We start from the raw sequence: 27,375 nt of genomic DNA on the forward strand, positions 1-27,375 counted from the left end.
CTCACCTAATCAGATCATTGTATTCATCATAATCACATAAAATGAATCACACAACATAAACTGGATGATTCATTTCGATCTGAACAAAATGGCGTGAATGCACTTAAGTAAACTTGAAATTTGTTACGCTTTAGTCAGGATGTTAATGCCAAGCAACCATATTTACAATGAGACTTATGCAATAAATCACAGAGAATGAATAACTAAAGCATATTTTTGTCAACTAAAATGGTAGTATGTTTCGATTATCGAAAGACAAAAATTTAACAAATTGTGTAAAAATGAACATTGCATGCATCTCTTGTAGACAAAATGTTAACATTCTGACAATACAGTGCACATTTCTCCTCAAACTTCCAGTAACAGGTTTTCACACACATTTAAATGTTGATTAATTTTGACTTATATGCTGTGTTTAGGCTCTGCCGTATGTGTGCCTACTCATCGCCATGCTGTTCTTCATCTACGCCATCATTGGCATGCAGGTGAGTATGTGAGAGAGTGTGTGGGAGGCTGCACAGTACATACTGAGAATAGGTAAATGGCTATATTTGAAGGTAGTGGGCAATGAGATTTGTGTTTTTGTTTCACAGCTGTTTGGGAACATTAATATTGAGGAGGAAAGTGAGAGTGCCATTAACCAGCACAACAACTTCAGGACTTTTTTCCAGGCCCTAATGCTGCTCTTCAGGTTTGTGTATGCATCACAGACTGGCTCTGTTAAATGTTGTGTGTGTGTGTTGCATACACTTTCTAACCGTAGTTCAACTCTGTGCATTTGTAGGAGTGCTACAGGTGAGGCATGGCATGAAATCATGCTGTCATGTCTGGGAAAGAAGAAATGTGATCGTTTCTCTGGGAACACGGAAGCAGAATGTGGGAGCGAGTTTGCCTACCTCTACTTTGTCTCCTTCATCTTCCTCTGTTCCTTTCTGGTGAGAATGACAGCACTGTTGTTGTTATTAAAACCATTGCACTCATAGGCATAATATACTATGGAACATGTCACCACAGCTGGTTGCAATGTTGGATTTTGTCCCTGCTATTAGCTTGTAGAAGATGAAAGGATCTCCAGTTGTTGAACAGCAGTTTTCATTTCTTTAGTTATTATTTTATTATAATGAGAGGCAATCGGAAATCGGAATTTATCATTTTAATGTTTTGCTGAGTGGTCACTGTTTGTCATCAGTGGTGAACAGTGACTCAGACATGTGACATACTTCTCTAGTGCTTTTCCATCTGTTCCAATAAAATAAACAAAACTAAATGCAAATAAAATATGAATATGAGTTATTTTAAACAAATATTTGGTCGTAATTTGTATTACACCGCTAATCCATTGACCTATCAAACTGAGAGGCAGCATGATTACTGTAGTGAGGGCTAGTTTTATATCTATAAAAAAACGTTTTTTACAACGTGACTCCCATGATTGCTTAAAAACAGAAAAATAGTCCTATGTACATTTGGTGTGTAATATACAGCTCAACTCATCAGACCTTTGATTTACATGTGTGTAGATGCTCAATCTTTTCGTGGCTGTGATCATGGATAATTTTGAGTACCTGACACGCGACTCCTCTATCCTGGGACCCCATCATCTGGACGAGTATGTGAGGATCTGGGCAGAGTATGATCCAGCTGCTTGGTGAGCCCATGTGCACTTGCATGCATAAACACAACATTAAATACTACTCTTGTATATTTTGTAAATAACATACTAATTCTAAGAAAGTACTAATTACTTGTTAACTTGAAGTGAAGTTATAAATTATTGAAGTAATTTTATAAATGTATCTCACTAAACTCAACAATGCACTCTTGGTAGTTTTGCATACTGTAGATATACAACTAACATTAGTTTGTCAATAACAGGTTTCTTGGTAATTAATAGATAATCCTTGTAAAATACCATACAGTCTTTTAAAATACATGCTGTTTAAAATGCAGACTTGACATGCTCTGACTACAACTTTTTGAATTTCTTTGGCCCCTGAATTTCTGGACAGACCATTTTTAAGAGGCTATTTTAAGAAACACTTTTTGATCTTGTGTGAAAGGCCAGTCTGAATTAAGTGTCTAACTATACATTTTCATGCATGTGAATAAAGCCTCTGTCCTATATAATGCAGAACACATTGGCCCTCTCTTATGTGTTCGACTGGAACGCTTCGTTTTTGACATTGGTATAGAGCCGTGGCTTCTGGCACAGTCTTTAACGTACAGAGCCTGGCTTCATTGTATCCTACCTTGGACCAAACAGAGGGGAGAATACCACAGCACCAGCTGAGAGAAAGGGATCATGGATTTGAGCTTCTTAGCTCTGTTAAAATCCATCAATCCCCCCCAAACCCTCCTACGTGCCCTTCTGTGAGTCCCAGTCCTCCCACTCTGGAATACTGCATACTGCAAGCCAAACTTACTGTGCCAGCCCCCATCCCTTCTACTGAACACGCTAAGTTTCCCGGTATCTGCATTCCAGTGCCTGTCACCCTAATGTTGTGTGTTAGACAATAATGTAGGCGGGTAACTGAGCGTAGATATTCAGAGAAGAAAAGGAAGGTCTGAATCTTAACTTACAAGCAGGATTAAAGCCTTGTTAGGGAAATTATACTCAAAAGATTGAGGAGAGTTTGTCTTCCAGTGATTCTTTTCCTGAACGGCAGGATCAATCTGACAAGTAAGATAGGAAGAATTAAAGAAAAAGAAGAGAAAGGAAGTAGAACAAGAAGTAAGAATTTAAGGCTAAATAAAAGGAAGTAAAAGGAAGAAAGGTTAAGGAAAAGGAAGGAAAACAAATGACTAAAGGAAAAGAAAGGAAAAAAGGAAAACAAAGGACTAAAGAGGAAGGAATGGAAAGAAGGAATGAATGGAAAGAGGGAAGGGAGTAGGAGGAAGGAATCCAAAGAGAAAGAAAGGAAAAGTGAAAAGAAGGAAGGAATGGAAAGATACAAAAGGAAAAGTGGAAAGAAGGAAGGAATGGAAAGAGAAAGAAACAAGTTAAAAGAAGAAAGAAATGGAAAGAGAAAGAAAGAAAGGAAAAGTGGAAGGAAGGAAGAGAAACAAATAAATGATGGAGAAGAGAATAGAAGGAAGTAGAAAGAATGGAAAGAGGAAGAAAGAGTGAAATGGATGAAAGAAGGAAAGTAACAAGAAAGTAAGTAAGGAAAAATTAAGAAGAAAAAAGAAGGAGGGGAGGAAAAGAGAAAGGAATGGAAATAGGGAGATAGGAAAAGGAAGGAGAAGAGAAAGGAAGGAATGAAGGAGGAAAGAGAAAGGAAGGAATGAAAACAAAAGGTGAAAGGAAAGGGGGAGGAAAAATAGAGGGGAGGAAGAAAGGAAAGGAAAAATAGGAAGATAGTAAGAAAAGAAAAACATAGAACAAACTGAAAACTGAAAGGAATGAAAAGGGGGGGGGGGGGGGGAACAAGAAAAGAAGTAGAGACGGGTGAGGAACCGTGTGTGAAATGACCAGACGCAGCCTAAAGATTTGACGACACAAACGGGTGACGAGCAAATAAGAAAATGTTTGTGTGATTCTGTGCTTCTTTTTCTGTTCTTGTGCTCTTCTTCCTGCCAATGTCTCTGTTCTGAGTTGTGTTCTCTAACTTCCCTGTATTCTTCTTACAGCGGGCGCATTCATTATAAGGATATGTACAGTTTATTGCGAGTTATCGACCCCCCTCTGGGCTTAGGCAAGAAATGTCCTCATAGGGTGGCCTGCAAGGTTTGACTTCCACTTAAAAACTAATATTACCTGCTAGCATCCAGAATGCAATGAATGTCGCTTACCTCCTCTTCTTTTTCTTTTCAACAATGTTTTTGTACTCTCACCATTTCTACTTGCATTCTACTTGATATGACAATGAGAATGTGCAGGACAATGCCGACACTTACAGGAGCATGAAGTGCACTAGTGTGTATGAAACAAGCAAACGAGAAAAACACTAAAGTGAAAGACAAACAAACAAAAAAGAAACTAATCAGCCATCTTTGATTTTTGTTTTGCTTGCTGTTGAGGCACGGCTAGGCCTAGCTGGTACGGTAGCGTGCATTGTTCTGGGTGGAGGGGGACAGAAACTGCATTGACATTAAACTTCACTACAATGCCCTGAAAGCAGCGGGACTTTATGCCTGCTCTGAAGCCCCCCTGCTCTTCTATGCAACTTGCCCCATTGCATAGAACGCCGTTTTAACACTCAAATGTTGAGCACCTCCCCCTTCCCCTTCCCCACAAATAAACCGATCATCAGTTTTACGGCAGCCTAGTTTACCAAACCGCTCCTTTCGTCCAGGCCAATAACCTTCTTTTTGTTCTGTTCTCCTCCCTTCCCACTTTCCCGTCTCCTTCCTGATCCCTTCTTTTTTGATTTACTCCTTTTCTTCTTCTCTTTCTCTCTCTCCCATGCACATTTCCTTTGGTTTTTTGTTTTGTTTCGGTTGCCCAGTGGCAGAATCAGTTACAGGGATATGTATGAGATGCTCAGGCACATGTCTCCTCCATTAGGCCTGGGGAAGAAGTGCCCTGCACGGGTTGCCTACAAGGTAGAGGGCCTCCGAGTGGCCAGCGCTGTGTCTGTACTGTTGGTGTTTTCTCTTTTTATTTTCTCTCCTTCTTTTCCTCCTTCGTTGTCTGACGGAGGCCGCTATTGTGATTCTGGTGGCAGGGCCGGGTTCGAGGGTGTTAGGCTCAGACGGGCCGATCCACAGGGAAGCGGGAACGGACAAACCTTCTCAGCACTTTTGCACCGTATAAAGACATACACTAGCACACTCTCATGCAGGTTTTAAAGCTTTAAAGAATGAAATGTAAAGGTTTTTACAGTCTACATCATCGATACATTAAAGCTAAATGCATATGCTTTAATGTACAGCATTGGTCAATAAGTTAATTTAAGAACTGTGTATGACAATAAACACAAAAGCTGTGTCCCAAATGATGCAGAATACACTTATGCACATACACTATGTACTCTACTGTCTAGTGTATGAATTTTATAAGGTTATTTTGTCATCCAGCATCATAGTCTGATAGCCCCTCTGCTACTTAAGGAAAGCTGCGACAGATGAGTGCATGTAGTGTCTAACATCCCACACTTTTTTCAGTTAAATAAGTGCATCATCTGGGTATTTGAAGTGCACTTTTTCTAGTTGGGATTTTCAGTGTGAACACACCACTCACACTATTATTACAAAAGGGCATAGAATAGTGCATAAGTACACAAATTGGGACGCAGCTAAACACATACACATGCATACTGTATATTCACATCATCATGCACTCACACACACACACACACACACACACACACACACACACATGCTCAAATACACACACAAATGTGCGTGTGCAGCAGTGGTTGGAAGGCCTGAAGGGCTTAAGTCCTCCGAGTCCCTCAGCTCTGTGGATGCCGCTCTCTTAGGGACCCTTTCCTCTTGGGACCAGCTCTCTGTCTCTCTTTTCGATTACACACAGATAAGCAAACACTCACATACGCACAACAACGCACATATAATCCTTGGGTAGCGTTAAGGCAGTATGATGGTCTAAGTCATTTTTATACAATGTAACTCTTTTGCACAAAAAAAAAAAAAAAAAAAAAAATCCTTTCCCCACTGCTCTTTCTTCTGTCAATGCAGTTCTAATCTGTTTCCAGCCCCTCCTCTTTACATTCTGCCAATCATCTGCATGCCCCGCCTCACAGGCCACTGGACCCTCCCACAAGATACACTGTTAGCTTTTTCTCTCTTTCTTCTTCTCTTTCTCTGTCTGTCCGCAAGTGTACACTGACATTTCACCCTTGGTCAGTGAACGACAGCTAAAAAGTGCAGGAAAGGAGATCTGCGCCCTTAGTGAGCCCTCAACAAGACTGGGATCTCCTTTCTCTTACTTTTGCTCTGCCCACCCTTCCTTTTTCTCTGCCCCTTTTGAACTCCCATTTCGTTGTTGGGTAAAATATAATGTTCCACAGAGTTTTCAATGATCTCCACCAACATAGACTTGTGGTGGCAGACCAACAATCTCTGTGTATTCAATCAGACAGGTCACTTCCTGTCTAATGTGGTCTCTGTCGCCGCCTAATCTCAGTGGAATGAGGAACAGTGACCAAAACCATTGCATTCACCCTCTTTCTCCGTGTCAAACATTAGGGCCCATAATAGAGAATCACCTGGAGAGAATTTGACCAGCCTGTGGTAGAGCTTTCTTTTCTTATGTTTCCTGTAGCTTTATCTTACACTTCATTATCTTCCGCCCTTGGATTTTCATGTAGTTTTCGAGCTCTCTTTAAATTTGGTGTCACTGTCGCTGTCTCTGTCCTGTCTCTTTCATAACTACCATATCCACCATCCAAACTCCTCCTTTAAAAGCTGTCAGTCCTAAACCAACTTCCTGCTCCGGTACTCCTCTCTGGCAGCCCTCTGCTTTTCTCTTTATCTGTAGCATTAAAGTATTACCTTCGCGCAGCAGGTAGCTGAATCCTCTCTCTTAGCTCATCCTCTTCGCAACAACAACTCACAAAGCCATTCCCTCTTTTGTTCTTTTTTTTTTTTTTTTTTTTACTGGAGAATGCTGCTCTAACCTAAACCAATAGCCTGCACCCATCGTTTTTGCATTGAGAGACCAGAGAATCTGGATCAAGCTCTTGTTTTATCCAGTAGCCCATCTATGATTGAGTCTCAATGACAGCAACCACTACTAAACCTAAATGAATGAGCTGAAATGAACCAACTAGATGATGCTTTCAGTGTTGGCTGCTCTGTTGCTTGTCCTGTGATGCATGTGACTGCATGATGCATGCTGGGAAAGAGGGTGGTGGGGGGTGGAGGGTGAGTGTTTCTTCTGGGATGGAGTGGGACGGGGAGACATCGGGTAATATGGGTGATTGCATAGCATAGGGTGTCATGGTATCGGAAGGATTGAGGTAACATTTAACCCTGTGCAATGCAATTATGACTTTCTGTGTTTGAGTATAATCTTTCCCCAGACCAGTACAGGATGAATTATACATTAAAACACTGACATTTACGTAATGCTGTTTTAATTTATTACTTCATCCTCTGGTCTGAGTTTAATATGTGAACCTCCTCCCGGAAAAGCTCTTTGACTGACAGCTCAGTTGCTGATATGAAAACAAGATATATCATTGCACAGATACAAATTCGATTTGTAGCATATGCAGCCCCAGTTTCATTGACATCTTGATCAGTGGTTTTTGACTGATCTTGCTTGAGGACCCAAATTTTACATCAAAGGGCAACCCAGCTACAAAACGAACAAAACATGTCCTTAAAATCAAACATCAGCGTTGACACATTGATTTAGTATGATTTGTTTTACCTTGGTGACACCTTACCTTATGTTCATGATTTTTGACAGTGAGGTCCTGTCACACAATCTGTCAATGTTGGCAATATAGAAATAGAATTGCACCAAATTACAAATGAATTTGCAGAGAAATAAAATACAGTAGGATTAAACAAACTTTGAGGTCAACAACAAAAGATGGGAGAATTATTTCCTCCTCACTTTAAAAAGTTGATAAAATTTTTTATTTGTATTATGTTTTAAGTGTCTATGACCCAATTTAGGGTCCTGATCAACCAGTTGAGAACCACTGATCTAGACAACAGAATAATACTTTATAATAAAATTGTCATGATTACCACACTAAGACAGCTCTAAATGAATTATAAACTGAGTGTCAGAAGTCACAGAGCTACCCCTGAAAATCCCTCCTCCTTTCTCCTCCCATTCCCTCTCGCACACCAAAAGCACACCCTACCCGGAGGTTCAAAACACACACATTTCAGTGGTCCTGCACTTTTAACTGCCCCTGATTGGCTCTCCACAGAGACTATTGCGGATGGATCTGCCGGTTGCCGATGACAACACAGTGCACTTTAATTCTACCCTTATGGCCTTAATCCGAACTGCTCTGGACATCAAGATCGCCAAGGGTGGGGAAGGTTTGCCACCCCTTTCTTCTTCCTTCCCTCATTCATTCCTCTTTATATATTTCCTGTGTTAAGTAGTTGTAGACTTTTCCTCTGTTTGTGCCTAAATCTGTCTGGTTAATGTATGGTTAATATATTTGCCTATAGCGGTTTAATTACAGTGGGGGTCAAAAGTCTGAGATTCAAATTTAAAGGGGGGGGGGGGGGGGGGGGGGGGGGTGGGGGTGAAACACTCCGTTTCAGTCAATCTCATGTTAATCTTGAGTACCTATAGAGTAGTATTGCATCCTTCATATCTCCAAAAAGTCTTTAGTTTTATTATATTTATAAAAGAAAGATAGGCTGTACCGAGTCTTTCCGGAAAAAAACGAGCGGCTGGAGGCGTGCCGTGGGGGCTGTGCTTACGCGCCGATAGCTAACAACACACAGACATTTGAAGCAGTTTTACTCACCGCCTGCGGTTCCAACGCACGACCGTGATCCTTTATCGTTGGGACTGCTCCATCCTTAAGCATTAGATGATCTGCAAACCCGGCGTCGAACTGGGCCTTGTTTATAAAACAATCATCGTCGAAATGCAGGGAACAAACAAAGTCCTGTGACTGCAGCGAGCACAGCGCTTTGATGGGCGTACTGCTTTCCCTCTCTCGCTCTGGTCTACGGGTGCGCGCGCGCCCTTCTGGGAGAAGTGCCCTTAGGACCAGGGTGGCAGGGTTTCATATTATTTTGAAGTTTCCCCGGGCGCCGCCATTGGCTAGCGGACCATCACCTGCTGTTAGCATCCCATTGACTCCCATTCATTTTGGCGTCACTTTGACAGCGAATAACTTTACATCTGAGGCGTTTAAAGACTCCATTTGTCCATTATTTATTTCTAAAGAAACTCGAAAATGTATAAAAGGCTCCATTACCTTGTATTTTACGTTATGACCCCGTAGATGCAGTTTTTGTAAAAATAGGCTAACGATTGCGTCATAACCACGCGACTCTCTGTCGCACAGTAGAGAATTACCGTATGGACAGGAGGAGAAGCTCGCGGGCAATCGGGGGGACGTGGAGGCAAAATGACAAAGTAATTAATCAGAATACTTAGCAAAAGTTTCTCCTGCTCCTAGCTCATGGACAGCTCCTACTCACACTCTCAATCTCTGCAAGTTTCGGAAGGGAATGATTCAGATTTCTCTTGGCACAGCTACTAGAAGACAGACGGGTTGCTCACGTCACATCCACATCGTCAAGCTCAGTTTGAGTCTGCGCACTACGCTCGACCATCAGGAAGTTAGTGCTTCCTGCTTCTAATTGACTTCACTTGTCTCCGTTGAATCCAATGGGGTCGCTGTGTCCAGTTTATATACTGTCTATGCTTAGGACCCGTATAAGGAAATTCCGCCCCATCTGACGTCACACATGCCCATACTCGAAAAAAACTTTCCGAAACTTGTGACAAACCGGAAGGAGTATTTTTGGCACAGAAATACTCCATCAAACGTACAACTTAATTTTTGAAACTTTGTCCATGTTTTGCATGGGAATCCAACTCTTTAACAGTGTAAAAAAACTCAGTATGCATGAAATAGCATTTCACCCCCCCTTTAATTTAAACCTTAAACATTTCTGGTGAAAAAAGAAAAAATCTAAAAAAGAGGCCTTGTAAGAAAACTTAGGAACCCCACTGACTCGTAAAATATAATTTGTACGATTTTGCGTACAGTACTTTTACATAAGATTGGATACAACTTTGTTCAAACCATAACAAAAATTGTGTGTGTTTGTGGAAATTTGTTTGCATATGTGTGTGTGTACGTGTTGTGTTGTGTACCTGTTGCTGTGTAAATAGGTGGTGTAGATAAACACCAGATGGATGCTGAACTAAGGAAGGAGATGATGGCGATATGGCCTAATCTCTCTCAGAAGACTCTGGACCTTCTGGTGACGCCACACAAGTGTAAGTTACCCAGGAGGTTGGTGTGTCCACAGCGTTTCTCTTTTACCACCTGAGGACAGCTTCTCTCAGTCAGCCCACTCACTGCTCTGCACCCCCTGATGGTCCAGGCCTGCACCCTTAGTTTAGAGTCATTTTAGGACCTTATAGATATAGACCACATACTTTTAGATGGCAGACTGATCACAGAATGAATCGTAGAAAGTGTGTAGTACGCAAATCAGATAACGGCACAAACATATAAATAGATGCAATGAACCAAGGCAATATTTGCATAAATATACCTTCTTTTTTTTTTGCGAACAGCCAAACTCGTAGCCTTTCAAAGTGTACTCCATGTAATAACGTGTGCAAACACTGACTAGAAAGTTTCGTCCTTATCCAGTGTCTGTACTATTAGCACTCATTTAGTTTTGGTTATCTGGGAACGTATATTGTTGTTGTTGTCACCAGTATTTTGTTGTTGGTCCACCTTGTACCTTTTACACGTAAAACCCGAAATATACTTTAGAGCAGTAAAAAAAAAAAAAAAAAAAACCTTGAAAGATGTTTCAAGGACACCTGTTGTATTTCCGTTATCTTTAGCATGTTTAGCTCCTCCACTTCCGCTATGTAGAGAAACTGCAACTTAACACAAAAACATATTGAGTGTATATTCAAGTGCTACAAAAAACAGTGATAACAGCCTTACTTGTACGCTCTAGCTCACTATGCCTGAGATCAGGGGGTGCCTTACTATAGATCAACCCTCTATAGATGTCTTTTCACTACAGGGGTTATGAGATTCCTGACAAGATGTACATAAAACAGTATTCAAAAATTTGTATTGCACCACTAATATGCAACCAATAAGATGTATGTGCAAGCTTGCCGGTAAGACATGCTAAATGCTTACTATCTTATGAGACTTGCTTAAAACTAGATAGCCTAATGCTTGCTAGATGCTCCAAAAAAGCATGAAATAATGAGGTGGCGTTGCTGTCACACAATAAAGCTTTTGGTCAAATCATAATGCTAGTAATATAAAAGTACATTTGAGATGAGTTTGCAGCCAGCATGTAATAATTTAGAACGATTTTGTTTGATGCTAATTTTATCTTCATTGTTCTATGCAGATCCTATACAGAGGTGGTGACCATGGCTTTAAACACCACTAAGCATGGCATGTAAACCTAGTCTGAAGTTACTCTTAGTAACTTCTCCATGTGGACTCGGTTCCATAAAGTGGCAAAGACCATTTATTGGGAGACCGTTTTACCTTGTTTACTGTATCTAGGAGTTATGCTGTAGTTTGGTGTCAGTTTTTGCAATACTTTGACACTTAAAACAGTAGAAACAGTAAGAGTATTTAAAATACTGATCATAAAAATGAAGTGCATAAAAAGCCCAGTTTAATCAGTCTGCTTGTGAAAAGACCATTGGCTCTGTGTGTGTCGATTTGACACTGTTTGTGCATGTGAGTTTGTGCATCTGCGTTTGTCGTGTGCATGTCCCGTCCTCACTCCCATCCACCTTGCTCAGGGTCCATCTCACCTTGTCTAATCGTACAGGGTAACTTGTCCATTTCTCAGCAGCGACAGACCTAACAGTGGGAAAAATCTACGCTGCCATGATGATCATGGAGTATTATCGGCAAAGTAAAGCCAAACGGACTCAAGCTCTCCACGATGAGCAGGTATGCCGTCTTCCTCTCACCCTGCAGTCAAAACCTCAATCCACAATGAGCTGTGACAAGCAATCCTCAGCTATGCTAATTAGTTATTTTCACCAAAGTCTGTGGATGTGCCTCTATTTAAAAAAAAAACAAAAAAACATTCTTAGTTAGTACCAATTGAGATCTGCAGCCAAAACTCTCACCTTCAGATGGAGAACCAGTGAAAATGTGCTGGATCCTTGCTGCTTGCCACAGTTCATGTGGAATCTGAGAATAAACTGTTCTTCTCTATCAAATTTTACAATGTACTCACTCTCTCTTTCTAATTTCTTGAATGTGAGTGATAACTTTCTTGGTACTTAGTAGTTCAATAGATTTAACTGGTTTCTTTGCTTGGACCTTCATCATGACTATTTTTATCCAAACTGTTGATCGTGATGTTAGCTCAACATTTTACTGTTACTAAGAACAACCATTTGACATTAAAGCACTACATTAACAAATGCATCTCTGCCACAAAATAAGGTATGGAACGAAAGGTGAAGTGTCTAATTTCTGCACCACTAGTGTCACCAAATGGAACAATGGACAAAAGCCTGTAGACCTGCCCCAAACACAATTTAGTAATCTTTAATCAAAATCATCCCTCCCCTCAAGAAACCTGTCACTCGCATGAGATCACAGCAATTAGCACATTTTTTCAACAATCCAATCAATTCCACATTGACAAAATCCAGTCCCGCCTCACATTTTTCCCCCTCTCATTCGAGATGCACTTATATATGTAATATCATATTAGGGGAGAAAAGTCGATCGCAATTTCGGTTTTATGTCGACTTAAAGCTGGGACAAGAAAAGTATTTTTACATTGATAAAATTACACACATCACCTTTAAGCTCTGTGTGGGTTGAAAAATCAGGCCTTCTATACTCGGTTGAATGCACAATGTATTTGTTGTGCATTCAAAGTAAACAGAAGAAACGGAGTAAGATATGTTATGTCGTCTTTGTCCAGCAGTGCTTCTTAACTAAATTGTGAATTTTGAAACATTTTAGCTGATCTCTTTAATTAGTGAAAACAACTATAAGGACTGAGGGGATTTCATGAAGAAATGTTATCTCTCAAATCATCTTCCTTGGAAAACTAGACTTGCAATCGTAATCTACAGATTTAAATCACATCTGTGCCATTTGTGGCATCTATCCAAGAAGTGAAAAGAAATAGAATAAACCTGGGGATTCTTGTAATAATGACCCTTAAAAGGTGTTATAATTTTGAAAGTATTGCATTGCATGATTGCCCTCTTCCACATAAACTTCTAGATTGATAATTCATTGCCAAACTTACTGACTGACATAGATAATTCCTCATTTTATGAAGTCACTTGCAGTGGGTGGTTTATTATTTCAATATCTAATGGGTTGTTTTAATTTTGTCTATTCATTTTACCAATTGAATAACAGAATAATGTGTGTCCTTCTATAATTGAATCCCAGCAGTTTACTATATGACTATTGATAATTAGCAGTTACCATGATTTTGTTTGCTGAAGGAGTGTACAAAATCATTGTTTAGGTTATTTTTATTTTTATTTTAGCAGTCAAACACAACACTTTGATTTCCTCGTTGGTTTATGTGAAGATGGTTATACATGTGTTTTCATTGATTATGAATATTAGACTTAATATTAAAGTTAAATGCAACATGGGCCTGGTCTACAGTTTAAACTGGTTTGTTCTTGTGTGATCTACAACTCTACATCCACATGAAAGTTGACCACAGTTTCATAAACATGGCGATGGCCTGTATACAATCTTGGTGGTAACCCATGATGTTTCTTGTGGATGTAGCAGTTTTTGCAGATACCATTGAGCTTGCTAAGCTTTTCCTCATACAGCCTATCTCCTAACTCATCCATTAGATAGAGTTAAGTAAAATGTGCATGTTGTTCACAGATTATTTATATTTCTTTTATCAGCTCTCATTCAACTGTTACTTCCTGTCATGAGATTTTAATATGAGACCTGCCTTTACATTCTACATGCATTTTGTGTTTCTCGCTGGATTGGTTGATTTTTTTTCCCCCTTCATTTTCCAAATCTCAAGGTGTCATTTTTGGCTGGTGGAACCAATGATTTGCTTTATGGGTCAAATACACATGTGTAAAAAGTGTAACACTGTACACGAGTGTTAAAAGTGCCTTTAACAATTATGCAACAGTTTTTACCACCTCTGGACATAAAAAAAAAATATATATATATATATATATATATATATAATTTTATTTATTTTTTAAATCAGTAGTCATAAGGATTGATGCAGTTTATTTTGAAACAGAGCAAATAGCCTATAGGGTTTAGTTACATCACAGCTATGTGGCTACTTTTTTACTCATTTTGGAGGTGGTTTCCAGGGACATTCTCTTTCTAGAAAACATTTTAGTGGACATAAATCTGTTTTACAGAAATAGTCATCAATATTATCTGTTTTAACACTAGAAGTGCCAGAATTCCATAACTTCATTTTGACCGCTAGATTCCAAACTCTATATCTTTAATGATACATACCCAATTGAGAGATTAATGCATTTATTGTATTAGGATATATTTTAAAAACAAAACAACACCAAACTGTACATTTAAACAAGTTCAATTATACATTTATACATAATATCTGTAGATGTCCTGAACAAAATAACGGAGTATGTTTTCATGTTTCCACTGTTCGATCGCGCCCGCGCCCGCCGACACACACACACACACACACACACCATATTACAGCATTGCAGTCTTGACATTGCAGCCTGTTCATTATAGCCATAATAAAATAGTCAACCTAACATAGGCCTATACAAATTCCACTGCTCTGTTTATATAGTCAGTATAGCCTCATACAATTCGTACCATTTTGCACGTGTGAAGAGGATGATTTTTTCCGTCGATATTGGAACGTGAGTGAAGTACAAAGCCTATAATAAAGTAGTTTAGTTTAAAATAGTTTACCATCCAAATACATCGCAAATGTTGAAACATTTTGATTCTAATTAGAGAATTACGTGAGCCTAACACCGCTTACTTTCACTTTCGCTTATAAAGTATTTCATTTTGGCTTGTTTATAGTTATTTTTTCATTCTTGTTCTGTTCTGAATATCATTACATTTAAATTATTTGTTGTTGAATATGTTTTGTGTATTTTTACCACATTTTATTGTTGTGTATATTGGTATAGCCTATAATACCGCGAAATTCAGTGCGGCCAATATGACCGTCTATGGCCGAAATAGGTAAATATGTTCATTAGTTTTTTTGCCTTATGTGCAATTTATATGAAAAACATTTTAAATGAAAATACAGACACTTTTAGGAAAAGTCAGGTACCAGCAGGATTTTATTTATTTTTTCAACAAAGTTATTGCAGATATAAAATTCAAAACGGTCAAAATGACCGCCATGGCACTTCTAGTGTTAAATGTGTACACTACCATTACAAAAGTTTGGGGTCTGTGCGATTTTTTTAAAAAAAATTTAAAGGGCTGCATTGACAAAATATAGTGGAACAGTTTATTATGAAATATTATTACATTTTAGAATAAATTTTTTTATTTAAATTTTTTTTTTATATATATATATAATTATATTTTCAAATAAAATGTATTCCAGTGATGGCATTTACTCAGCATCATTACTTCAGTCTTCAGTGTCACATGATCCTCCAGAAATCATTTTAATATGATGATTTGCTACTCAACAAACGTTAACTTTAATGTTGAAAACAGCTGTGCTTCTAAATATTTTTGTGGAAAGTGTGATATTTTTTTTTTCAGGATTCTTTTATGAATAGAGAGAATTTATTTGAAATACAAATATTTTGTAACATTATAAATGTATTTACTGTCCATTTTGACCAATTTAATGTCCTTTCTGAAATAAAATTAATATATATATATATATATATATATATATATATATTTTTTTTTTTTTTTTTTTTTTTTTACTGAGCCTAAACTTTTGAATGGTAGTGCATATCTGCTAAAAGTGAATTCCTGTCTATGTTATATGTGTACACTTGTGTATAAGTTACTTCATAGCTAACAATCAACCCAATCTTGATATTATCGGGTCTGCTGAATGACACCAAGATTTATCACCACTGTTTAGCAGTCAGTTGGTTACAGACACTTTTCATTTACTGGGATAATGAAAGTAAATGATTTCTCAGCATGGTACCATCGACAGCTTTCAGGCAGTACAACTCACAGGATACATCCATTTACCCATAATGCTCCTGGAATGCCTCCTGACTGACCGCTGCTGGATCCCCTCCCCATTCGCACATGGGATGCTTAGCATCCCATGTTTTTCCCCAACCCCATTTTCCCATCAGCTTGCCTGATACCAGCTGTAGGCCATGTTGTATCTTACACAGAATCGAACGCCATTAATGTTTCAGCGTGTGGAGCCGCCGTCTCCAAGCCAGGATGTGGGGCAGGGACTTACTGGCCTTCCTGAAACTCAACCGCACCCAGCAAATCATCTGTGAGTAGCACCCTCTCCATTTCCTTCCCAGTCTCTCTCCCCAAGTATTAAAGTTTTTAGTGTCAATTTCAGTGTTAACAAATTACTGACATAAATATTAATAAAGGGTTTTTCTTTTATTATTTTCTTCAATGATGACGAAACAGAGACAAAAAAGAATTACATTAATGTGTACATTATGACAATAATTTAATTATTTTATAGCAAATTATAGGATTGAGAGGAATTATAGCAAAATATCAACCATTTTTGTTGAGGAAAAATCCAGAAAGAATATAAGTGAAAGAGTTTCAATCAACCTGAGCCCAGTCAGTAATGACAAGTATTCATTCTAGTTAGAGTAACATTTATTTAAACTAATAAATATGACATGATGACATATTGAATTCAAAGGTTCTTTTCACCAAAAGATAAAAACTATGATTAAAACAAAAAAAAAACTGTTTAAAAAAATTATTGCTGGCCACTTTTCATTCTCTTCTTTTTTATAATCCATGACCAATAAAACAAAAACAACAAATGTTAATGAAGATCATCTTCCCTCTCCTTGACTCTAATGGACATCTAATGAGAAAATCATCTAAACCAGAGCCTTGAGCCCTTCAAGAAATGTAGAGAGCTTGTAAACTGACTAAATATGGGTGTGTTGTCAGGCCTGTTGATGAAAGGATACCGGAGAGCCAATCATGGGTGACGGCGCGAGCTCAAGAGATGTCTCAGAAAGCAGGCAGCTGGAGTCCTGAAGGCCAACACCCAGACGACACAGCAGATAACCACAGACAATCTCAGGTACACAGAGCCTGCCCCATCTCATTTACAATTTACTATTAGGGTATTCATATAAATGCTTGAAATTATGGTAAAAAAAAAAAATATATAGATTAGGTTAGTGCATCACTGCATTCTTAACCTCAAGCATTACCAGATTAATATGGTGGTACAACAATAATTACAAGTCAAATTGTCCCCACACACTACTGTATGAGATAAAACAATAGTTTTCTAAATGTGAGAGCCACTATTTCATTAGTTATGAATTCTACAGCAGCATGCTAACTCACTCACAGCATGATAATTATTTGTTAGAGCTCAGGACGTTCATGTAGTGTCACTCCATTGGGTGTCGCAGTGGATCGATAATATTTTCTCTGCCTTTATAAGATAGCATATCAGATATTCAGTCTTTTGTGGAGGGTATTTATTTGAGGTTTTTTTCATAACCATGAATGGCTGGTCTGTCTTTCCCTCATCCATGTGCATCTCATTGACAGAGAGCAACAAAGCACCTTCTCTGTTGCTGAGTAAAAACGGAATTCAGCAGACTTACACACACTCTTATTCTCATTTATATTTCCCCTCAGTCTGTGTGTCCATCTGTTATCGTTTTTTATTTTATTACTCTCACATGTCTGCTTTGTACGGTGAAGCTCATGTCATGGAATATATGCATTAATATTCGGCTGTCTGGGAAGGATGTTTAAACCCTTCCGCAGTTCTGAGTGCCATTGTACTGTCAGGAGTTGAGACACTCCTGCCCAGCTAAACTATTACTAAACTAAAACAGCAGGTGTTTTTATCCTAATCTCATCAATGGGGAAGGCAACTTAAGTGATTCATAAGAAGGAAGTAACAAAAGCTACAGAACAAAGTCCCCAAATTGCTTGGAAAAACACAAGATCTTCTGACCAGATACAGTGAGAGAATATAGTTCAGTGAGAAAAAAAAAAAAAAAAAAATTATATATATATATATATATATATATATATATATATATATATATATATATAGCAAAACCTTAAATGTATAGTTCACCCAAAAATGAAAACTGAACAATTAAAAATACCCTAATTTAATCACCCTCATATTGATCGAAACCCATATGACTTGTTTTCTATGGGACATAAAGAGTGAGTTTTTGAAGAATATCTTAAGCGCGATGATAGTGAATGAGGACATTCAATCCCCAATGACAAAAAAGAGGATTCACACATGGTCCATAAAACTAGTGCACTGTAATCTTCTGAAGCCATATGGTAGTTTAGTGACTGAAATTTAAGTCTATTTACTGAAAAAAAATCTGTTCATGAGAGAAGCAGCAATGTCTGATTTGTATTTGAATCGTTTGAGTCTGTTCTTGTAAATGAATGTAAATATAAATGAGTGATTCCATTCACTCAGTGAAGAATAAGAAAAATCGGTAAATAACAATATTTTTTTAGATATATATATATCTTTTTTTTTAGATAATTTTGAATTATAGTGCACACATCATTGGAGCAACAATTTGAGCAAAGTTATGACTAACCCTTTAACAAAAGTGCATATGTATATGTATATATTTCAAGTTGACGCCCTATATGCTGTTTTAAAACTATTTGTGAAAGAGATAGAGCGTTGTTTGTAATACCAACATCTCCTGATCTTCTCCGGATAATCTTGTCATTGAATCCCTGCATGTACTTGATAACAGCATCAGATCACTTTATGCAAACCCAACAGCAGTGGCGTGTAGAACAGAGGCTGGGGCAGGACTGTCCTGCTACTCTTGCATCTCCCCACAGGGTGAAGGGAGAGATGAAGGTGGAGATGTCCTCCTTCCATCCACTGTGCTTAGGCCTGCCTCTCAGGCTCCTGGCATTCCGCTCTTGCCTGCTGTCCCTGGGCAGTCATGCATGGTCTCCCTCTGTTTCTGCAGACAGTAGAGATGAGAGAGATGGGGCGGGACGGTTACTCGGACACTGAGCACTATCTGCCGATGGAAGGCCATGGCAGGGCTGCTTCCATGCCTCGACTCCCAGCAGACAACCAAGTGAGCGCCTCATCCTGTCATTCCTTTGTGTTCCCCCCCCTTCCTTTTCTTCTACCCCCTTTTCACATCTGTCTTTCCTTTCCTGGCCCTCCAAACAACCCACTTTCCATTGCTGCCTTTGCATTAAACAAATGTGTCCATTGACCAGATAAAGCAAAGAGAACCATTATAGCATCTGCAATGGATTGATGTCCTGTACAAGCAAGTGTGAGGGTGAGTTACAAACAAGTGAATTATGTTAGGTCACTAATTCCTAACCACTCTAAATGGCTGAAAGATTCATCAGATCAAGTATACAGCCATGCAGTCTCTTGAGTGGAAGACTGGAAATTGGTATAGCAGCCAGTGGCGAGCAGGGACATTTTTTAACCGGGTATGCTGGGTGGCGCGTTTTGTCAAAAATGCACCTGGTACAGAAACTTTGGATGGGCTTATAATAAGCGAGACGCTCACGTTCGCTCTAGACAGAGTGTCAGCTGTGACTCAGTTGCTTGCTCTCATGACACATAGCAACACAGCTAAAGTATTCCTTATATGTTTGACCTGTTATTGAAAGTAGCCTACATTTACCTGTTAATGCCTTCACATGCACCCGTAAAAGCTTGAGTTGTGTTTGAGTTGAGTCAGGTGCGACTTGCAAAAAGGCAGTTTTTTAAACCAATAAGAATGCGGGACAATGATGACAATACATAACAACAGAGCGTAGGCGCCAAAGCTGTTCTAGATCCGCTTACCCAAAACCCTTCTTAACTGGCAGATTTGAAGAAAATTTCCGTCATTCGTCAAAAAAATAGAGAGAGTTACATACGTATTGCCAACATTTCACCATGTAATGGTATGGTACACCTCAAAAAAGGACATTTATAGAAATGTATAATGTTAATGTTAAGTAGCAAGTCCACGAATGGCTTGGGTATGCCAAGCATTCGCAGCTTTTATGGACCGCACGTCCCTGATAGCAGCATATATTACATTTTCATTAGAGACATATGTTTAGCTGTCCAAATACTTTGTGTCATGTTGTGTATCAATCTTCATAACAGATACAATTCTAAAGAAAAACAATTGCCGTTTAAAGCTGTGAATTAATAGGAAAACATGTTGGGCCCAGAACAGATCCATGATCTTCATCCGCATACCTGTCATAAATATGCATTTTAAGTATTTGTAATTATCAGAATATGTGTTTGATGTGATGTATTCAAGGATACATTTTTTTGGCATTCAAACACTCTCTTATTATAATTGTCTAGATATATGATATCTAGCATATTACAACATGCACCCTCTTTACTTACACTGTAAAAAAAAATTACATCCCCAAGTCAAAAATTTCAAGTGACCGATAACATCTAAATTTTTCAATTAGTCTGACGTATTATTTCTCATTGAGCCAATGTTAACAGACTATTGCAACAAGAATTGCACTTGGGCCAATTGAAAAATGTAGATGTTATCGGTCACTTGAAATTTTTGATTTGGGAGGGTTAGACATTTTTTACAGTGTATGATGCATATTTGATGCAGGTCTAGAACAGGTAGAATTTGTGTGTATGTGTTTTTCTTTTCTTTTCTTTTTTTTCTTATCATGTTTCTCACCACTGGCCTTTGAGTGAACGCCTCCTCGTTCATACAGACCCAAATATACACTTGTCCTTGCCACAAAAAGCAGTTTTATACAAAAAGCAGTATGTCACACAAATAGGACATCTGAATGCTCTGTGTTCATAAAGCACAATACCCAGATGACATTCTCTGGGATTTTGTAGCACACTTTGCTGTCCCATGTTGCTGTGGGAACTGAGAAGCTGAGAGATTAGAAAAGTAGTTTTGTTTTGTTTTTCTCCCTGAATTAATCATCTAATCATGCTGTCTCATTATAGAATATGTCTTTTCTTCTCTCTTTCTCGTTTTCTCTTTAAATTCTTATTTTCCTTTTGGGGTTTAGCTAACTCTGACTTCCTCCCTCAGTAAAGAAGTTACTCAGTGTTCGTACAGTATCTTTACAGTATTTTACTATTGTAAATTAAGCTTTGCATTTAACTGTATTTACAGTGCAGTATTACTTTATATAAGTGCTAAAGTGTATATATATATAAATTCTGTTTTGCCCAAGTTTGAACTGCATTTCATTCAGGGTCTTAAAGCTCAGTGGAATTTGATGCTGAAGCAAACAGTGACTTGGGAGTTGGTACTGAGATGTGGATTCGTGTGAGCATGACTGTGTATGTGTGTGTGTGTTTATATCTCCCAAGTTTATGTATGTACACTGCCGTTCAAAAGGTAGGGGTCACTAAGATTTTTTTTTTTTTAAGAAATTAATTATTGGATTCAGCAAGGACAGCAAAAGTGACAGTAAAGATATTTATAATGTTAAACCACAAAAAATATTTAGCAGCACAACTGTCAATCATCATATTCGAATGATTTCTGAAGGATCATGTGACACTGAAGACTGGAGTAATGATGCTGAAATTTCAGCTGAAAATACAGATTCACAGGAATTAATGACATTTTACAATAAATTCAAAAAGAAAACAGTTCTTTTAAATTGTAATAATATTTCACAATATTACTGTTAAGCTGTAATTTTATTTCAAATAAATGCAGCCTTGGAGCATAAGAGACTTCATAAAAAAAATAAAAAAAATTTTTTTTTAATCTTATCGACCCCAAACTTTTGAACAGTACAGTGTGAGAGTAATTTACATACATTTCAGAAACCAAGTACAAGAGTTTTGTTGGTGTGGTCTCATGCTATACGTACTGTATATGTGTGCAGTGTTGTAGTAGAATTACCTCTCTATGGCCACTGTGTCTTGTGATGATCACTGTACCGTTCCTCACCGTATCATTCTGTGTGGTGTACTGTGCCGTGTCTCTAACACTGCCTCTGGCCCTCAGTTTGTGTGCTGCTGTGGTAAGTGTCTTTTTCCGTCTCCACTGCTTCTGTGTCTAACCAGGTTCTCTGTGTCTTTCTTTTCTCTCTTTATTTATATATCTCTCTCTCCTTATTCCCTTCCCTCTTTCGCTCTGTTTTTGGCCTCCCCATCCTAATTTACTGCATGAACCCCATCTCCACCTTTTTCTTCTTTTGAGTGCAATCTCTGTTTCTCTCTCCTTCTCTTTCATGCCTGGGGTCACCCACTGTTAATGTGCTTTGTCTTGTGTAAATGCGGCCCTATGTGCTTCATATGTGTGTATTTGTATGGACATATTTTTGGCGTGTCTTGTGCTTTTATGGAAATGGCTGTATAGCAGCCAAGGAGGAAAGGACGGCACCGGGGAGATAATCTCACTGTATGTGCAACCTCTCTCGTTCATTATTACTTTTTTCTCCATCATCACTCTGTTTGACCCTGTCTGACTCTAACATCTGTCTTTCTGTCTCTCTGGCCAATTCTCTGGAAATCACATCATTTGTGCCCGAATATTTCAAGAGAAAATACTAGAAAAAACGTTCAATACTGTAACGTTGTTGTTGTTGTTGTTGTTGTTGTTGTTGTTTTTGTTTTTTGACATTCATTAAAAAAAATATATATTAAAAGACCCATTATTTCAGCCATTGTAGCAAACTTAGTTCAAAATGTTTGATGAAATAATAGTCAAAATTAACTGAAAAAATTAAGGCAATTAAGGAAGAATCATATGTAATATTTAACATATGTATTTAAAAGAAAATTATATATATACACAGTTGTAATCTAAATTATTCAACCCCCTTTGCAAATCAGGTTTATAGGCACAATGTACAGACTTTACAGTCTGTAATACAGACTTTCAGCTGTTTGCAATGAACAAATCAAATAAAAGTAATTGAAATAGCTCAACACAACCAATGTTTCAAGTGGTTTCCCCAAATTCAACTGAAAATACAACTTTTGATGACTTCTGCAATCTCAAAATTATTCAACCACTTCATGGCAAGCATCTTTAGTACTTAGTGGAACACCCTTTTGCTGTTATGACCTGCTGCAAACGAGATGTATAACTGGACACCAGGTTCTGGCAGCGTTTCTGAGGTATCTTAGCCCATTCCTCATGAGCAATGGCCTCCAGTTCAATAATATTCAGTAACCGCCTTCTTCAAATCCCACCAGATATCTTCTATAGGGCTTTTCACACTGCGCTTAACCCTGGGTTACCGTTGTTCTAAACACCGCTTTTAACCCTAGGTAAAGGAGCGTTTCACACTTGTAATTTAGATGCGGGGTCAGCACCACTTTTTAACTGGGGTTTTGAAACCCTGCTCTGGAGCAGTGCAAGCACCTCTTTTGCGGTGTTATCTCCGCATTGCTGTGCCGAACTTGTACAGTACGAAACAATGTGGTGTTAGAATGTTACAACTAGATGCTTAACAACCAACAACCAAGCCTTATATTCATGCGCTTTGGGCAGTCACTGAAACAACGTGCGATGTATATAAACAGTCGTTTCTGCGTATGATAGGAAAAATAGTGAAGAATATGAGTGACAATTGGAGTGAAGAAAAAAAACTTGATATTACAGTAAGCAATGTGTAACATGAGGATGCGCAATGCTAAAGCTTTTATGTAAGCAGGTCACATGCTGTGTTTGTCCAGTCAGTAACACTGACACCGCAAATATGCAAATAAGGACTTTAACCCAGGGTTTAGGAATGTGCAGTGTGAAACTGCAGCTTATGAATACCCAGGATTAACTGTTAACCCCGGGTGTAGTATGAGCAGTGATAAACGTGAATAAAGATAACCCAGGATTCCGTTTACCCAGGGTTAACTATTTCAAGCATGAAAAGCCCTTATGGGGTTCAAGTCAGGTGACTGTGATGGCCACTGTAGAATCTTCCAGGGCTTCTTCTGCAAACAAGCCTTGGTGGAATTTGAGGTATGCTTGGGATCATCAATGACCCCCAAGCTTCAGTCGTCCTCACTGACGGCATGACGTTTTTGTCCTAGGATTTCCTGATACTTCAATGAATCGATCTTGCCTTCCACAAACTGCAAAGCAGCCCCAGAGCATCATCGAGCGCCGCCATACTTAACTGTAGAAAGAGTGTTCTTTTCAGCAGATGCTTCATTCTTCTTCCTCCAGACATATCACTGATCCATAGGGCCGAAAAGATCCAGTTTTGTTTCATCGCTCCACAGAACATAATCCCTTCTGTGGCTTATTTAAATGAGTTTGAGCACTTTTCTTGTGCTTTTGGGTCAGTAGTGGTGTAGGTCTTGGAGTTCTGGCATGGAAACCGCATGCGTTTAGTACTCGCCTTATTGTGCAAGCTGAAACCTGAGTGCCTGTTGCCACCAAGTCTTGCTGCAGGTCTGTTGCAGTCACTCGAGGGTTTTTCTGAACCTGTCTTCTCAGAAATATGGTTGCATATGCTTGAGTCAAATCCTGTTTTGCAGATTTGTGCTATTGTGAGGGATTCTATTCAGGGGGTTGAATAATTTTGAGAATAATTTTTCGCCAATAAACCTGATTTGCAAGGGGGGTTGAATAATGAATGTGTATATGAAGAGTTCAGATGCAAAAGCCTCTAAGTGCCATCTGAAAATTTCTTCTAGAATGATCATTTTTATCAAGCTCGTTTAAGTTCAGTAATTTCACTTAAATGGCAATTAATAGGTAATTATCATTGCCGTTTAAGTGAAATTACTGAACTTAAATATAAGCTTCATAAAAATGATCATTCTAGAAGAAATTTTCAGATGGCACTTAGAGGTTTTTGCATCTGAACTCTTATGTACATATGTATGTATGTATGTATGTGTGTGTGTGTATATATATATATATAGCATATATAGCATTATTATTTGTACAGCACAGACATATTTTTAGATTTGTGTGCAGATAAAACCACACAAAACTCCTTGTCTGCCTCCTCCTAATTTATATCTGCTATCTTTGTGCTTTGCAACACTCATTATGTGCTGTGCTCATGTGCATGTTACATGTTATATGCATATGTCTCCACAGTCTTTGTGCGTGAGTCTGCAATTATCTGTGCTATGACTGTGAGTGTGTGACTGTGTTGCTGAGCAGAGATGTGCGTTTTGGTTTTCAATGTGTCACTGGGAGAAAAGAGGGACTTTCTAAGGCGTTTTTATTTTATTTTATTTGTTATTTTATTATTTTTTAGAAAAGTTTGAATGTGTTATTGAGTAACGCTTACATCTATACTGGAATATAGTTGTTGAATGCAACACATGATGAAGGAACAACCACTTTTCCGCAGGAAATAAATAATATAAATGAAAACATAATTGTAAATAAAAAATTAAAAACCTAAAAATATAATGCTACTGTGATGGAAGTGGGTGAGAAAAAAATAATACATGTTGCTTTCTATAAAATGCAAAACTGTAATGTAACATTCCTCTACACTGTTTATGTTTTCAAAAAAAGAGAAATGAAAATTGACTTGCTGCACTCTCATAGTCTGTATTTGCTCCAGGTTACACATGAGAATGGGTGTATGATTTCTATTTGTATCAGATTTCTACAAATGAATCAGTAACTGAAAACTCTTCATGGTATGTAATGTTCCATCCACGACTCTAGGCGTCAGTGTTGATGGTGTTTGATAGTGAAGCTGCACCAAAACAGTCAAATTCATGCTTTTTTAAGATGGAAAGGCTCTAATCAGACTAGAGCAAAGGGTCCAGGGCTTGAGTCACTGCAAACCACCCAACTCTGCACGTCCCTCTTCCTGGACCATGTATGTGGTGTTGCCCCACACATTCTCTCTAAAGCCTGGACAGCCCCCTCTCTTCGCTCTTTGCGGTGTGCATGACTGTGAGTGATGGATAGAGGGGTCTGCTGGAAGAAATGTGCTTCTCTCAAATGTTGTAGTAGAATGTTTTTATAACCAATGAGTATTTTTACTTCATAGATTCAGTCCTGGATGCATGCGGGGCACGACCTTTTGCAGCTATCTTTTAGTTTCTCTGTCTTTTTTTCATATTTTTTCTATCTTTCTCCTCTTCTCGGTCTCTGCATGGTGAATGGTGATTTTGTTTATTTGTTCGCTGGTATCGGCTGAGTGTGTTCGTCAGGTCATACACAATAAAATCACACCAACTCCCAGACCTGCAGAATTTAACACAAGTTTGAAGTCATCATATTGCCCATTTACACCTGGTATTAAGATATGTTTGGGTAGATACGATCACAAATGGTCTGCACTATCTACAGACGTAAGCAGGGTTTTTCCAATAAAAATATCTAAAAATATCCTTAAAACAAGATCAATTTACTTGAGAAGCAAAAGTATGTAAAATAGCATGACTTGTTGTTTTTGGAGATATATCCATTACTCCAGTCTTCAGTGTCACATGATCCTCCAGAAATCATTGTAATATCCTGAATAGTTGCCCCAAAATCTTATTATCCATGTTGAAAACAATTGTGCTCCTTAATACTTCGTGGAAACTGAGAGATGTTTTTTCAGTTCAAAAGAACAGCATTTATTTAAAGTAAACATCTTTTGATTTATTGTATCCTTGCTAAATAAAAGTGTGTGTATATTTTTTTTTTTTTTTTTTTTTTTTTTTTTTACTGACCCCAAACTTTTGACTGATGATTCAAGTGATGTGTATATTCACAAAATTGTATACTGTTTCCCTTATATTATCAATATGTTATATTATCAAAAGTGGCCACAGGAGACTCATATGTCTCAGCTGACCACTTGTGTCGGGATCACCCGAGACGGATGTTAATACCAGGTGTAAACAAGGCCGTACATTCGCACGACCATCTGCCTGCCGTTACTAAATACTACAGAAATGAAGCTCCCTTCTCAAATCTTCCAGACCCATCTATTTCCAATAAACAGAAAACTCTCTCTTCCTTCGCTCCCTTTTCTTTTCTCTCCCTACCTCTTTCTCTGTCCTGTGCCGACTCTTTCAGCAGACCATCACCGATAACAGTCCTATGAAGCGCTCAGCTTCATCTCTGGGACACGGGCGTCCAGGCCGCTCATTGCGGGGTGAGGACTACGCCATGGAGAGTGTCATCCCAGAAGAGGGTCACAGACATGGGCATCGCCATCGAGACCGCAGTCACCGCGCATCAGAGCGGTCCCTGAGCCGCTACACTGATGCTGATACAGGTCAGAGACCAAAGCATATATGGGCCATTCTACAGAATTGGTGCAAACTGCTGTCCCACAACCAAAAAAACACATTTAAAAAGCATTTAAGAGTTCAAATTTTAGATGTTTACAAAGATCCTTCTATTATCTTTTGAATCCCACAATATAATTTAAAATATCAGTAAGCTTAATATATATATAAAATCATCATTTATTGGGTACTTTCATTTGGGAGGTGGCTGTCCCGGACCCTAACCCCTAAATCTCAGCTTGTGAAAATGATTTTATCATTTATTTTATATTTTAATTTTAAATCATTAAAAAAAAATGTTTCCCGCATTTTCAAGTCACTACCGAAACAGTGTGTGTTTTAGTCCATTGGCTGAGACTGATTTTAACC

The 27,375-nt window shown here is 38.4% G+C and overlaps 1 protein-coding gene across 12 annotated transcripts in view; it reads left to right on the forward strand.

Annotated features, from left to right (window-relative positions):
- cacna1aa (calcium channel, voltage-dependent, P/Q type, alpha 1A subunit, a) overlaps positions 1 to 27,375 on the forward strand; it is a 119,648-nt gene that overhangs the window by 84,606 nt on the left and 7,667 nt on the right. For 4 of the 12 annotated variants that reach the window (XM_082138191.1, XM_082138202.1, XM_082138193.1 and 1 more), the window contains 12 exons: positions 420 to 485; positions 594 to 691; positions 785 to 935; positions 1,521 to 1,648; positions 3,631 to 3,727; positions 7,854 to 7,968; positions 9,794 to 9,901; positions 11,470 to 11,573; positions 15,980 to 16,089; positions 16,743 to 16,878; positions 18,785 to 18,898; positions 26,792 to 26,993. In XM_082138191.1, the coding sequence (XP_081994317.1) occupies positions 420 to 485; positions 594 to 691; positions 785 to 935; positions 1,521 to 1,648; positions 3,631 to 3,727; positions 7,854 to 7,968; positions 9,794 to 9,901; positions 11,470 to 11,573; positions 15,980 to 16,089; positions 16,743 to 16,878; positions 18,785 to 18,898; positions 26,792 to 26,993 (1,429 nt within the window). Of the gene's footprint in view, positions 1 to 419; positions 486 to 593; positions 692 to 784; positions 936 to 1,520; positions 1,649 to 3,630; positions 3,728 to 4,448; positions 4,546 to 7,853; positions 7,969 to 9,793; positions 9,902 to 11,469; positions 11,574 to 15,979; positions 16,090 to 16,742; positions 16,879 to 18,784; positions 18,899 to 26,791; positions 26,994 to 27,375 lie in introns of all 12 variants that reach the window. The other 8 variants (XM_082138198.1, XM_082138194.1, XM_082138199.1 and 5 more) reach the window with 6 other exon arrangements.

This window comes from Leuciscus leuciscus (genome assembly GCF_965113295.1).
Source record: "Leuciscus leuciscus genome assembly, chromosome: 1".
In the NCBI taxonomy this organism is placed as follows: Eukaryota; Metazoa; Chordata; class Actinopteri; order Cypriniformes; family Leuciscidae; genus Leuciscus; species Leuciscus leuciscus.